We start from the raw sequence: 13,651 nt of genomic DNA, 5'->3' as shown, positions 1-13,651 counted from the left end.
TATCTTGGATTGCAGGTTTATAACAAACAGTAGGCAACAGTGCATGTATTTGTACACCAGTGTGTGTGGTTTTCTCAATATTGTTTCCAAATAGACTTTGCAAAAGCAGTAGTTCAAGAAGAGGAATATTGTGCTGTTCGGTTTGTGCAATTTTGAAGGCAGAAAACAGAACTACGCTTTGCAGGATGGAGTGCCGCAACAGAGTAGGATCAGTTCTTCTATATACACTATTCCATAAAAAATATATATCTTGGTGCTCCAGCTGGCTTGTCCAGGATTGTGCTAGCAAGAGCTAGTGCTTGCATCCTGCCTGACTGATGATGCGAAGTTTAGGGCAATTCCCGTTTCCACGGCAACGACAACAAGACACTGGAGCCGTAGCTAACCTGTAGGAGCTAGATAGCTAGCTACCTAACTCACTGTAAATCTAAGAGCGAAATATTAGCTGGCTGGTAAGCGAAATTGCATGTAGCTAGATACTAAAACGATACCTTTTGTATTTGGCTGCTGGATTAAAGCTGTCTGGAGTGGACTAAAGTATATCAACAACAGTGGACTATAGCTAGCTTAAGGGGACCCATATCGTCCAGCTACTGCTGGTACAGTACTCTGTAGTTAATTATGTAGTACCAGTACTGTAAGCTATGTAGTCTAGAATCTAGATAACCAAGCCAAAACTAGCTACTGTAATGTAATCCCGGTAGTAGGCTCATTTAAAGTATGAAACTGTAGTTTATAACTACCGGTCTTCAATTAAATGCTAATTGTTGTAATGTAGCGCTATTGGCTGTTCTAAGACAATCTAACTCTCGACAAGTAGCAAACCAAGATAAAGCCGCACAATGTCAGCAGAGATGGAGGAGGACGAGCTGGCTTTGTCCGAGGGAGAGGAGGGGCCAACTGAAGAGGGACACCTAGAGGATGAGGGTGCACCTCAACATGAAGAGCAGGTGCGCTCACAGTCACTGTATATTGATATATATCTGATATTCTGATTGTTGTCTGCTAAAGGTTTGTGATTGCCTAGAATTACACTGACCCTATATAAGACATTCTGCAGCCCGACATCCACTATCTTATCAGTGAAAACGTCATCAATGTCAGTATTGATATACTTTCTTATTACTCAATTAATGTTACAAATCATCTGATGTGCAGAGACTTAATACTGGTATAGTTAACATTTTTAGTTATTGGCAGCACTACTACGCTCAATGTAGTTCTAATGAGTTGGGTTCCTGTCTCCCTCCAGATAGAGCCATGCCATTTGACCCAAGAAATGGTTCATCAGAGCCTGTCATTGCTGTGCCGCACTGCAAACGGCCTGGCTCACGCCTTTGTCAAGATGGATTTAAAAGACAGGTGGACATAACATTCAAAAATAAGAAGCGGTCAGAATGAAACATGTTTTTCTTTCTGACTGTGACTGTCTACCTCTTGTTTTTCCTCTGCCCTAACCGACTCTTCTCTTCCACTCTCCTCCCCTTGCCCCTCTTGTCTGTGTCTCTACACTCTTTCCATGTCTCTCCGCAGGCAGTTGACAGACATATCTCTCATCAGTAGCTTTGTACATCTGCGTTTCCTGGACATATCCTCCAACCACATGTCTGACCTGTCTCCCCTTTCAGCACTCACCCATCTACTCTGGCTGAATGCAAGTATACCAACCGACCATTGTTAGCATTTCCCAAGACAGGACAATGAGCCACTTTGCAGCAATCTCAAACAGATTCCGTAATAGCTGACAACAGATAACGGATTTCTCTGGGTCACATCTTGCAGGTTGATAAGAATATGGTGACACGGTTGAAAGGTCAGCCCCTGGGTCAGCTGACCTTTTTGCAGTGGCTGAGCCTGGCTCTAAACAAGCTGACCGACCTGGAGGGTCTGGGGGGCCCTGCCCTAGAAAGCCTCAACCTTACTGGTCAGCTTCTTGTCGTTGAACCTTATTACTGTTGGAGAGTGCTGGTCATGTTATAGGGCTGTAATTGAAGTGTAGCGTTTGAAACGTGTGTGGTTCTATCGGGTAGGTAATGGTATCCAGAGGGTTTCTGGGCTGCAGTTCAATCGACTCACTAACCTAGTCACTCTGGAGCTGAGAGGAAACCGTCTGGAGACAACAGACGGCATCTACCTCCCTAACCTGCAACGATTATACCTGGTAAAAGTATTTGACCTCTCAGAGAAACTCTAAATAAATCATCTAAGGACCTGTGTGCCTCCATGTCATCCCACAGAATCCAAGGACTTGGTACATTCTAAACAATTCAAACTTTATTATGTTAGTTCACAGATGGTACCCTTTTTTTTTTTTTTACGTAAAAAACTGTAAAAAAACAACAAAAAAGAGAAGACTAACCATTCTAACCACTAACTCTCTCTCTGCAGGCCCAGAACAGCATCAAGCATTTGGAGGGGTTAGACAAACTGGAGCGCCTCACCACCTTGCACCTCCGAGACAACCAACTGGAGACACTGGATGGCATTAGCCCCAACATGAAGTCCCTACAGTACCTTAATGTCAGGTAGATCCCCATATGTATCTAACAGAAAAGCTTAACAACATCAGGCAAACAAACAATTCCGTTGAAGCTGACTCAAAGTCAAAGGGCATGCATTCGAATACAAAGACCCTTCGATGTCACCTCCCTCACCTCTTGTCCTCAGAGGTAACCTCGTGTTCAACCAGCGCGCCCTGCGCAGCCTGTCGGCTGTGTCGAAAACACTGCGAGCCCTTGTGCTGGCAGAGAACCCTCTGTCGGAGAAGGAAGACTACCGCGTGTATGTGGTCACCCACTTGCCACTCTTGGAACGACTGGACAAGGAGCCCATCTCCCCCGAGGAGAAAGCTGAGGCCCTGGAGAGCTTTGGGGTGAGGGAAAGACACGTCGTGTATCTTGTACTGTAGGTAGAGGTGAACAACGATGTTCAATCCATGTATGATTTTGTTAGAGCGCGTGCTTCGTTTGCCTCTGTCTGTGAAATGTACTGTCTGAAAGGTTTTAAGCCTGTCTTATCTTGCTAGACTAGAAAACAAAATGTTGTACTACATTCTTTGATCAAAGGGACTGGATTCGTTCAAGGTTGCTCAGATGTGAACCCTGTGTTTGTCTCTTTAGGAGTTTGAAAATGAGGGGGCAGCAGAGCAGGAGGACAAATGATGACATCTGGAACCGGTACAAAGGCACTGAAGCAGTGACTGAAACAGCACCCAGCAGGGGTGGGGATGAAAGCGCTGACAATACCAGTATCAAAGAGGCTGCATTGTATGTCAAACCTTGGAAAAGACGTGGACAGTATTTTGAGTTGTTCTTCCACAATTTTTGTGAATCATAATGTTTACCAATCATAAGTTTAACCAATAAAATATTTCAATGTAAACATTAAAATGTATTTGGCAATGTCCTACACTATTTTTATATCTATGCAAGATATTTTAAAATGATACTACAATGAATGTACTACATGATACTACATGAAACTAAAGAGTTGTCAAACCGTGCGTCACTGCTATCTTATTTTTCCCTGAGTAAGAATGAGAGAGCAAAATCATTCTGCCACTTCCGTGTTGGAGTCCTCCAATAGAATTGGGCAGACTGACTTAAAGGAGTAGCACATATATTTGGATGGCTTTATGTTTTTAATGTAACATCTCAGACTGAGCAATGTGTACAGACTAAATTGAACAGCCTTTATTATTCATCTTCGAGATAATAAATATGAGCCCATGTATATATCAAGTAGTATGGAAGGTGGTAAACTTGTATAGTGAAGAACTTTCGAATTATTCTTAGATTTTTATTTTATTTTTTACTGTCATGTTTCCTCATTGTTGTCTAATGTCCCAATCGTCTGTATTTCCCCATACTCTCCACTCCTGTGCTAACAGTGACAATGAACTGGACGGTCAGGTGGTTTTCTTGGCAGTTTTAGTTCTACAGATGCAGAATCAGTTTTCTGATCCAAATTCAGACCTAAGTTATGAAAAAACTGATACTAGATCAGAGAATATTTAATAGGCAGGCTCTGACTAGATCACTGACAAGTCACTTCTTCAGAATACTTTCTGCACATTGCGCGAATACGTTTCATCCAATGATTGGATTAGGTGGGCGTGGTTGTTACAGTGCACATAAAGCCAATTCTCGCCCTCTTTCCTCCTCGTTTCTGCGTGCCTTGAACACTTGCGGCATTGCAAGGGTAATAATACACTTCATTCGAAACGACACCCGTAAACGTACTCGTTTTTGAAGTTTTTGTAGTTATTTGCCAAGCAAGCTCCACGCTCCAGTATCTCAAACATGGCAAGCTACCACAAACCCGACGAAAAGACTCTCCAGGGCCTGAAGGACATTGCCAACAAGCTGAGGATTAATTCCATCAAAGCAACATGCGCCTCAAATTCCGGGTAAATTCAAAAAAGTTAATAGACTTCATATAAACCGATGGATTGTTAGTGTTTCCTCTTTTGGCCTAATGCTGCTGAACTGTCCATGCAGCACTGTTAACCTGGATGGCCATGCTTCATGTGCGGATTATTATCTGCAGACTTCAGGCAGATATCCCGTTGTTTCTATATTATTACCTGGCTAACGTTATCTAACTGTGTTAGTTTCCGTTTTAAAATACCTTCCGTAAATGTTGACGTTTCCAAACGACAGAGTAGGACTTCGCCGTCAAAGTATTTAATTTAGCTGGCAAACCAAGTAGAAGTTGCAATAATCGAATAGCTAGCATAGCCACATTGTCGTTTGAATGGTCCTGGACGTGTGATCTAGCTAGCAAGCAAACACCATTGCTATATCTTGTCCGCATCCATGTCACATGGAAGTTGAGCTGATCCCGTGGTCTGCTTTACGCTTCGATTTAAAGACAATTATGCAGAGACACTTATTCAATCAGCATCTAGCATGCGTTTTTAATTGCCCTTCTGACCGATCTACGTTTTAGCCTCTTTTTTTTTGCGCTGTAGTGTAGTAAATCAATCTTGCGAATTGGCTAGCTACAGTAGAGCTACAAAGGCTAAAACTTATATTATGTACTTACTAGCCTATTTATATGTAAGCTTACAAATATTTTCATCGTGAGGTTTCAGTCATCCAGTGTTCTCCATAGATTTTGGAATCTGGCCCAATCGCCAAGTCGAAAGCATGGCGGACGATCCCAGTGTACAAAAGCAATTGTTCCTAAACAGATATTCTTTGTGTGGCACTGTTCACTCTAACAGAAGCTTGGGTTGCACCATCAGGAAGACTGGATTCAACTGACGCTATTTCCAGTGTGTTTATTTCCTTGTTTGAGAAGAATGAATGAATGGAGGACTCTTACCATGCCACACCTACTGTAATTCTTACATGTCCTGTACATGCAACTAGTTGTGGGTGCTATTTCCAAAAATGCATATCACAGCAGTATTTGTCACAATACGATAAAACATGCTTTAGAAGGGGTAGCCGATAATAACTGAATTAAAGTAGTTAAACTGTGCAATGTGATCATTTTAGCTTAGTACATTTCTGTATTACAAATTCCAGGGATCCTTTTACCCATCACCACCAATTGTTGCATATTGCTTCAGAGGTCATGGAAAGAGGGATGTATGTGGACAAACTGGTTTCATTCACATCCTTGAAACAGGAATAGATGGACAGTATTTCTTTGAACAGGAACACAGTCTTAGATTGATCCACTCATGTTGTTTGAGTACTGGATGACGACCCATCCCGTTCAATGGATGGGCCCTTATGTGGGGATAGACAATAGGTGCAAGACAAGAACAGTTCTTAGAATTAGGCCTAGATAATGTGCCTGAATGTTTAGGAGCATAAGGATTGACTTACAATCATTTGTTGTCCTGATTTTTAATACGAAATAAACTTTTACATTTCAGCTTAGTTCCTTGGCCAAAGAACAAAGGGGTAAATGGAGCAAGTGTTTTTTTTAAAATTTTATTTGTGGAATGCAGCAACCTGTTTGACCAAGATAATGTTTGACAATATGTCCTCATACAGCAGTTAAATGTTCACATTAACCCATATAGGGAACCTGGCCTGATATTGGCTAAGCCATACAGGTTATTACCAAACCCTGTTACCAACTACATTACCCCGACCGCCAGTCTGCAACTAACAGTTTCACAAACAGTCGTGCCAATCTGGGGGGGAATGCTGTCTGTTGGGATTCTGGCTTTAAAGAGGGTAGGGGGTTAGGGTTAGGGGGGTGACATGGGTGCATGAGAATACAGAATAACACTGGTTATGAACTTCCAGATGGAGCCTGTATACACACACGCGCACACACACACACACACACTGTGCACTCTAAATCAATTTAAAGTCTGTTTTAGTTTCATATTTTGCTGTCACCGTGTTGATTTCAGCTATACTGCTCTTTACACAACAGTAACATGCATGTGTGTGTGTGTGTGGATGTCCCTCATTAACAGTTGCCTGTTGTGACCCGTCACTAACAGACCTCTTTGCTGTGTGTGAATTTGTTTCGCTCCCCCAGTCACCCCACCTCCTGTTGCAGCGCGGCAGAGCTCATGTCCGTGCTGTTCTTTCACACCATGCGCTACAAACCCAACGACCCCCGCAACCAGTGCAACGACCGCTTCGTCTTGTCCAAGGTGAGGCCCAGTTTGCACGCAGGAGACTGCGGAGGAGGCGTGGCCTACAGCGGTGTCCGAGGCACCTGGCCGTAGGCTCCATTTCTGATTGGTTGCCTCGCTCTCGCAGGGTCACGCTGCACCAATCCTGTACGCCGCCTGGGCGGAGGCGGGCTACGTGAAGGAGTCTGAGCTGCTCAACCTGCGCAAGATCGACTGCGAGCTGGAGGGTCACCCTACTCCTGTAAGCAGCCCCCCTCCCCACACAGGCCTCGGAACGCAGCCCAAGTTTGTCACCCGCTCCAGGGGAACCACCCTGCTCTGGTGTAGCCTCTCAAGTCCTAGCTGTTGTGCTTTCAGAAACTGGCGTTTGTTGACGTGGCCACCGGCTCCCTGGGGCAGGGTCTGGGGGCAGCTTGCGGCATGGCCTACACCGGGAAACACTTTGACAAGTCCAGGTAAGGACCAACACGCGCATTCCATATCTACCAATCCTCTTCGCCACCAGTGTCAGCAGGGTCTTTAAACCCTGGTCCTCAGGGCCCGCTGTCCTGTGTGTTCCAGACTTCCCTGCAGAAGTCAAACGTTCCACATGCCATGCATCTTGAAATGAGTTTGGTTCTAAAGTTAGTTAACCAAATTGGCCTACATCCTACTCCCACGAATATCTGTTTGGACAAATGACAGAAATGGACGTCTTTGGCCCAGACCTTTTGGGGGCTTTACAACAGAGATGGGAACTAAAGTTTTGAAACTGAGGAAGTGCCTTAACTTGTGTAACACCAGATCTTGTAATTTAGTTTCAAACACTATTGCCTTGGACTTCCTCAGATCTCCAATTCGCGGTGTCTCATATCATACCGGTTTGAGAGGCTGCAGGCTTTAACAGGATGCTCACTTTGTGCTACGATGGCTACTTCAATATGCGAACGGCAATAATACGTGTGTGTGTGTGTGTGTGTGTGTGTGTGTGTGTGTGTGTGTGTGTGCAGCTACCGTGTGTACTGCATGCTGGGTGACGGCGAGTGCTCCGAGGGCTCCGTGTGGGAGGCCATGGCCTTCGCCTCCCTCTACCAGCTGGACAACCTGGTGGCCATCATGGACGTCAACCGCCTGGGCCAGAGCGAGGCGGCGCCCCTGCAGCACGACATGGAGGTGTACCGCAAGCGCTGCGAGTCCTTCGGGTAAAAGCCGCTCTGAGCTTCTTCGCCCCCCCCCCCCCCCAGCGACGCGCTCGGATTGGTCACTTGCCTTTTTGGAGGGGTGTATCCTTGGGTATACGTTACGATGGCTTCCGTGTGTGTGTGTGTGTGTGTGTGTAGGTGGAACACATACGTGGTGGACGGCCATGACGTGGAGGAGCTGTGCAAGGCCCTGTGGCAGGCCCAGCAGGTCAAGGGCAAACCCACCTGCATCGTCGCCAAGACCTTCAAGGGCAGGGGGCTCAAAGGTGAGGAGGGGCGGCCAAGGGCCACTTGTATAGCCGTTTAACTTGTGGGAATGAAGACCTAATATGGCTGCTTACTATTCATCGTTTGCACATGGATAGGACATGGTGAGATTTATTTGAATTAAAAAAAAGAGACATCTCGAGTTTGTGTTCCTCGACTCTGATTAGCGGGTGCGGAGCACATTAGCAGTGTGATGCAGCGGGCTGTGACGGTGTGCACGCCGTGTGTCCCCAGACATCGAGGACATGGACAACTGGCACGGCAAGCCCATCCCCAAGGAGCGCGTGGACCAGCTGCTGGCCGAGCTGAAGGCCCAGATCCAGGCTCCCGACAAGCATCTCTCCCCCGAGGTGCCCAAGGAGGACACGGCCCCCGCCGACCTCACCCCCATCCGCCTGCCCGCTCCCCCCGCATACAAGCTGGGAGACAAGGTAATGAAAGACTTTTGATTTGAAGTTTTGTCTTTTTTGGGGGTTTGACCTTGTTTTGAACACTTTTTGGCCTCACCTGAAGGTCCAAATGTGAGTGAGCACCTTTCGAATGAAATGAAACCCCTGCTATTTCTGAAAAGGGAGGCTGGTTGCCTTCTGGTTGTTCCAGATTGGTATCTCCTCAAATGTTCGATAAAGAACATGTAGCTTGTACCAACACAATTACCGTACACCTAACGTACTTGCGGTCTACGTTTATGACGCGAGTCATTCTGAACTTCCATTTCGCTTTTTTTTCAAATGGCTAAACACGAGTCGTAGGTCGAATTCAGTTGAGATAAGTCATTGCCTCAGCCCTGAAAATAACCAGTGTGTGGTTTCCTCCCGCCCAGGAGAGCCTCTCAAGTCAATCATCTATCCACAGGGTCAGAGTTCACTGCACTCTGAGCTGAGAGTGTGTGCTGGTTCAGCAGAGGGCTCTCCTATCCCTCCTGATTAGATAACCGCCGTGTAATGAGGCTTACCTACATGTTAACAACCTCTCTGCTCAAAGTTGTTTAAATCCCATTTTCAGGGGCCCATTTAGACACATGCACGTTTCTTTGAGAGTCATTTCCTGAGTCGTCGACCCAGGGATTACAAATGAGTCTACCCACTGAAGCATATTAGAGGGAGGTTTAACAGAGGGCAGCAGCTCTGTAAATACCGCTGAACTTTGTCGTCACTGTTTCCAACATTGTTTACAAAATGGGGGGGGGGGGATAACCCAGCTAGTAAAAAAAACACGCTCTCTCCTCCCGTCCCGTAGATGGCGACACGCCGCGCGTACGGCACTGCCCTCGCCAAGATGGGCCAGGCCAGCCCCAGGGTGGTGGCGATGGACGGAGACACCAAGAACTCCACCTTCTCTGACGTCTTCAAGAAGGCCCACCCCGACCGCTTCATCGAGTGCTTCATCGCCGAGCAGAACATGGTGAGAGTTCAGAAGATGTTCAGGAGTTTGTGGGGGTGGATGTGCAGTTCATGGAAGTCTCCGAGGTTTAGGCAGTGTAATCTTATCTTTCTGACAGGACATCAAGGGTCAGTTTATTAAAGATGCTGGTTGACCTCTTGGTCCGGTCAGTCACACAGAATTTACTCCTCACACTGGGCCTAATCTGTGCCAAAGTAGTCTTAATCTGTAGCTATTCATTCCCTGGCCCATAATCCCAACCGCAAAGCAGTTTACGAATTCCCATACTTGGAGACCCTAGTTACATTTCTTCTCCCGTCTTTTGAACTGACTCAACACAGAGACGAGCTGAAAAGTTATCATTTTGGGAAATGTCAAATCTACCGAGATGCTAAATGAAAATTTGGAAGTGAAAGGACTAATGGGCTCATGGGCTCTGTTTAGAGTGGCCTTGGATGAGTCACTATTCCTGCTAATTTGAATCATTTGACTGAAGTTCTGAAGGTTCCAACATCCCCCCCCCTCCCCACCTTGGGTTCAGTCTGCAACTCTTAAACTAGTTGCGATGGCTGCATAATCTGTAGTCCTATTGCTTGGATTATAATCCACATGGGATTATGTCCCATCGAGTGGATCCAGCTAGTTATCCCAGTGTGGTCAGGCCCACGTGGTTTTTCGACATAACCACACACGCAGATGTCGTACCTTTTTTGCCGTCTAGGTCAGCGTGGCGATCGGCTGTGCCACCCGCGACCGCACGGTGGCCTTCGCCAGCACCTTCGCCGCCTTCTTCTCCCGCGCCTACGACCAGATCCGCATGGCCGCCATCTCCCAGTCCAACGTCAACCTGGTGGGCTCCCACTGCGGCGTCTCCATCGGTGAGCTGCGTGTGTGTGCTTGTGTTTATTCCTTTGGGGAGGTCCGTGTGCCCTCGTCATGGTGTGTGTAGATGTGTAATATTGCGTCCCCCCCCCCAGGTGAGGACGGCCCCTCCCAGATGGCCCTGGAGGACCTGGCTATGTTCCGCGCTGTCCCAACATGCACCGTGTTCTACCCCAGTGATGCAGTCTCTACTGAGAGGGCTGTTGAGCTGGCTGCCAACACCAAGGTCAGCAGTGTGTGTGTGTGTGTGGGAGGGGGGGGGTTGCATTCCCGTCTGGCGGCATGTTCTGTTCTCATCTTTACGTGTGTGTGTGTGTGTGTCTGGTTCCAGGGTATCTGTTTCATCCGCACCAGCAGACCAGAATCGAAGGTCCTCTACCCCCCAACGGAGAAGTTTGAGCTGGGCCAAGCCAAGGTAAGAGTTTCCACCAGAGGGCTTCCATGCTGACTCGACTTCAGACCAATTGACTTGGTGTCAACAAAAGCAATTCCTCTGTAGGAAACCCAATGTTACACGTCGAATTTCTTTCTGTGAACGTCACAAATGGTGTCAAGTCCAACCCTGGCACTGCCGAGCTCCGACTCGTTTTTCACCTGCTTCAGACGAGGGGACTGAATGATGCATTCGTTTCTGACACCATCCACTGTTCAGACACAATGGAGCCGACAAGTTTTTCTTGTTTTTCAACGTCTTTCCAACGTGTGTGTGTGTGTGTGTCCGTGTCCAGGTGGTGCGCCAGTCTGACAGTGACAAAGTGACTGTGATCGGAGCAGGAGTGACTCTGCACGAAGCCCTCACTGCCGCAGATGAGCTTGCCAGCGAGGGTAAGCCCTGCCCCCTAGTGGCCCTGTAGAGGAATGGACACAAAGCAGTTTCCGAAAATGCAGCTAAATAACTGCCAGCGTCTGCATCTGAGAGACGCGCGTGTGCGGATTTCCCCCGTAACGCGTTCCCCTCGATGCCATCGAGTCATTTTCGATTCGAGATCAGTTTGAAAGCCAAAGTGACGGGGCCAGGTCAGCAGACGGCAGCTGTTGACCGTCCCTGTGGTCCCTCTCCCCAGGTGTCCACATCCGCGTGATTGACCCGTTCACCATCAAGCCCCTGGACGCCGCCACCATCGTGTCCAGCGCCCGAGCCACCGGAGGAAGGATCATCACCGTCGAGGACCACTACAAGGAGGGTGGGTGTTTTGCGCCTTCCAGGAAATGGGAGAAAGCGAGTTGGTTTTCTTTTGTGCATGTCGAGCCAAAAGCACTGCCCCGTCTGGGGACGGAACAGGTTGGCGGATGAAGGTGATCAGGACGGTGATACAGTGTCCCTCTCTTCTCCTCCCGGTGTGTGTGTGTCCAGGCGGTCTGGGAGAGGCGGTGCTGTCCGCCGTGGGGGAGGAGCCGGGCATCGTGGTGACCCGCCTGGCGGTGACGCGCGTCCCCCAGAGCGGCAAGCCCCAGGAGCTGCTGGACCTGTACGGCATCAGCGCCAAGCACATCGTGGCGGCCGTGCGCCAGACCTTCGCCAACTGAGGGACGCCGCCCGAACCACGTCTACGCGCCCCCCCCCCCCCCCCCCCCGTCTCTCTCTCCCCTCTCTCTCTCTCCTCTTGTCTGCTGTCGGGACACCCCTGCCGTTCTCCAGCCACCCGCGCCTCGGACGTCCAGAGCGACATGTTTACGCTTGCGCTTCCACCTGTTAACTCGACCAAGGAGAGAGGGTTTGAGTGCACCACCGCAGTGTTTTCAGGGAGATGTCACAGTGGAACGAGGGACCTGTAGTGCTGTCTAGGCGGAGCTTTAGAGCCAACTGTAGGCGGAGCTTTCGAGCCAACTGTAGGCGGAGCTTTAGAGCTAACTGGGTACTCTCCCAGCGCACCTTAGCTAAACCCCCGGAACCACAGAACGGTTCTACCGTTGGCATACCTTTTTTAGTTCTCGTTTTCCTGCCCAAACCCATTTCCTTCTTTTGTAAACTCGTGTTCGATTGGATTGTTGCAGACTCTTCACCCATAAATACTGTACGTGTTGTAGTTCTAAATGGGTCTTGTGTAATTGCGTTATTTTTTTGGGGGGTGGGGGGGCAAAACCCGTTTGGCGTCCGTCCACGCAACGTTCTGCAGTGAGAGCTGGTCTGTGTACAGCAAACTCCTGTGTTACCCATGTTCTTAATATCATATCAACACATCGTTGATATTGTAGACGCATTCCCTTTATCACAATGTGTTTGCCCCTTTCCAACATTAACTTATCATTCCTTTCATTCACTGTGACCATTCCAGGCTCTGTAACAGACACCATTATGGCTCACCGGGTACTGATCGCATTACAACTTGATTTTCAATTCCAACTGAGGCTTATCATTTGATAAGAGCTGTGTAGATCAAGTGTTAAAACATCTTGATTTGAATTCCGTCATTTTTGTGTGATGAGCGTAACCTGTGACATTGTTTCTAACCAATCCACGCCTCCCATTTGTCATTCCTGGCTCACATGTGTCAGCCTGTGGCTTGTCTGCCTTGCTGTGGTTTTGCTTCAATCAAATAAAACTCTACTTGACCCAATGCATGTTTGTGTCCTGTGCCTTGCTGTTTTGTAGCGCAGGTTATTCTATTGACTGGTAGAGGTGTTTAGCTGGGTATTGTGGTATTTACAGCTGGATGCAGACCGAGGCACATGGAGGGTAGGTGTCATGCCTTTAGGGAGCTGGCGTTGACCAGACGTGACCGTTTGGGCAGCGCTCGTCTGCCTCGCCTGACGGGAACACAAGCCTGCTGAGGTGCCGGAGAGACGCCTTGTTGTTGATGTCGGGAGGTTCCACGCTGGGCCCTGATGCTCCTAGATAAAGACCTTGAGATTCGGGGTTCTTGTGCCCCACCCCCAGTGAACTGGTATCAGCGTGTGCAGGTCGTGTTCTTCATGGTTTATCAGACTAGCATAATGGGCTATTGTAGAGAGGGCTAACATGCTATACTAGTTACAAATCAATACAATATCAAAGATTAATGTTGAAATATGACTAGCGATGGATAATCCGATTGGGGGGAAGTGTAGGGGAGGCGTTTGAGGAATTGGTCAGTGGTGTTTGAGGAGTCAAGTGGGTCTGGGGTCAGCAGCGTATAGGGGAGGGAAGGGGTGGGTGGTGGAGGGCTGAAATGGACCTTTTTGTCTTGGAACGTTCCAGTTCAACTTGTTTTTGTCTCCAGTCTCCATTTCGGTGTTGACCTACCACCTGAGAGAATGGGTGTCTGGTTAGGTATTTACTGCGAAAAGGACTCATGACAAACTCCTCCACTCACAAATGGAGCCTTTTGGAGTCTGTCTGGGTCGGAAC

At 48.0% G+C, this 13,651-nt stretch overlaps 2 protein-coding genes across 4 annotated transcripts; both read left to right on the top strand.

Moving 5' to 3' along the window:
- Positions 1-67: 67 nt before the first annotated feature.
- On the top strand, positions 68-3,389 carry lrrc23 (leucine rich repeat containing 23). Of its 2 annotated transcripts, none has more exons than XM_084679175.1 (9): positions 68-203; positions 821-950; positions 1,253-1,362; positions 1,534-1,654; positions 1,783-1,924; positions 2,031-2,161; positions 2,389-2,525; positions 2,668-2,872; positions 3,120-3,389. In XM_084679175.1, exons 2-9 carry the CDS (start codon positions 843-845, stop codon positions 3,159-3,161), a joined length of 996 nt encoding a protein of 331 aa, XP_084535301.1. In that variant the 5' UTR covers positions 68-203; positions 821-842; the 3' UTR covers positions 3,162-3,389. The 2 variants fall into 2 exon arrangements, with proteins under 2 accessions (XP_084535301.1, XP_084535300.1); XM_084679174.1 differs by lacking the exon at positions 68-203 and adding an exon at positions 265-452.
- A 754-nt stretch (positions 3,390-4,143) lies between these two features.
- On the top strand, positions 4,144-12,885 carry tktb (transketolase b). Of its 2 annotated transcripts, XM_084679173.1 has the most exons (15): positions 4,150-4,408; positions 5,891-5,918; positions 6,511-6,628; positions 6,738-6,851; positions 6,968-7,065; positions 7,600-7,791; positions 7,930-8,057; positions 8,293-8,489; positions 9,298-9,462; positions 10,163-10,319; positions 10,419-10,549; positions 10,655-10,738; positions 11,052-11,148; positions 11,388-11,507; positions 11,678-12,885. In XM_084679173.1, the coding sequence occupies exons 3-15, from the start codon at positions 6,545-6,547 to the stop codon at positions 11,848-11,850; spliced, it is 1,740 nt and encodes a 579-aa protein (XP_084535299.1). In that variant the 5' UTR covers positions 4,150-4,408; positions 5,891-5,918; positions 6,511-6,544; the 3' UTR covers positions 11,851-12,885. The 2 variants fall into 2 exon arrangements, with proteins under 2 accessions (XP_084535298.1, XP_084535299.1); XM_084679172.1 differs by lacking the exon at positions 5,891-5,918 and having other exon boundaries at positions 4,144-4,408.
- Positions 12,886-13,651: the final 766 nt, after the last annotated feature.

The sequence above is a fragment of the Hypomesus nipponensis genome, chromosome 18 (assembly GCF_054491055.1).
Source record: "Hypomesus nipponensis isolate SF chromosome 18, ASM5449105v1, whole genome shotgun sequence".
Lineage (NCBI taxonomy): Eukaryota > Metazoa > Chordata > Actinopteri > Osmeriformes > Osmeridae > Hypomesus > Hypomesus nipponensis.
This window is presented reverse-complemented; position numbering and strand designations above follow the sequence as displayed.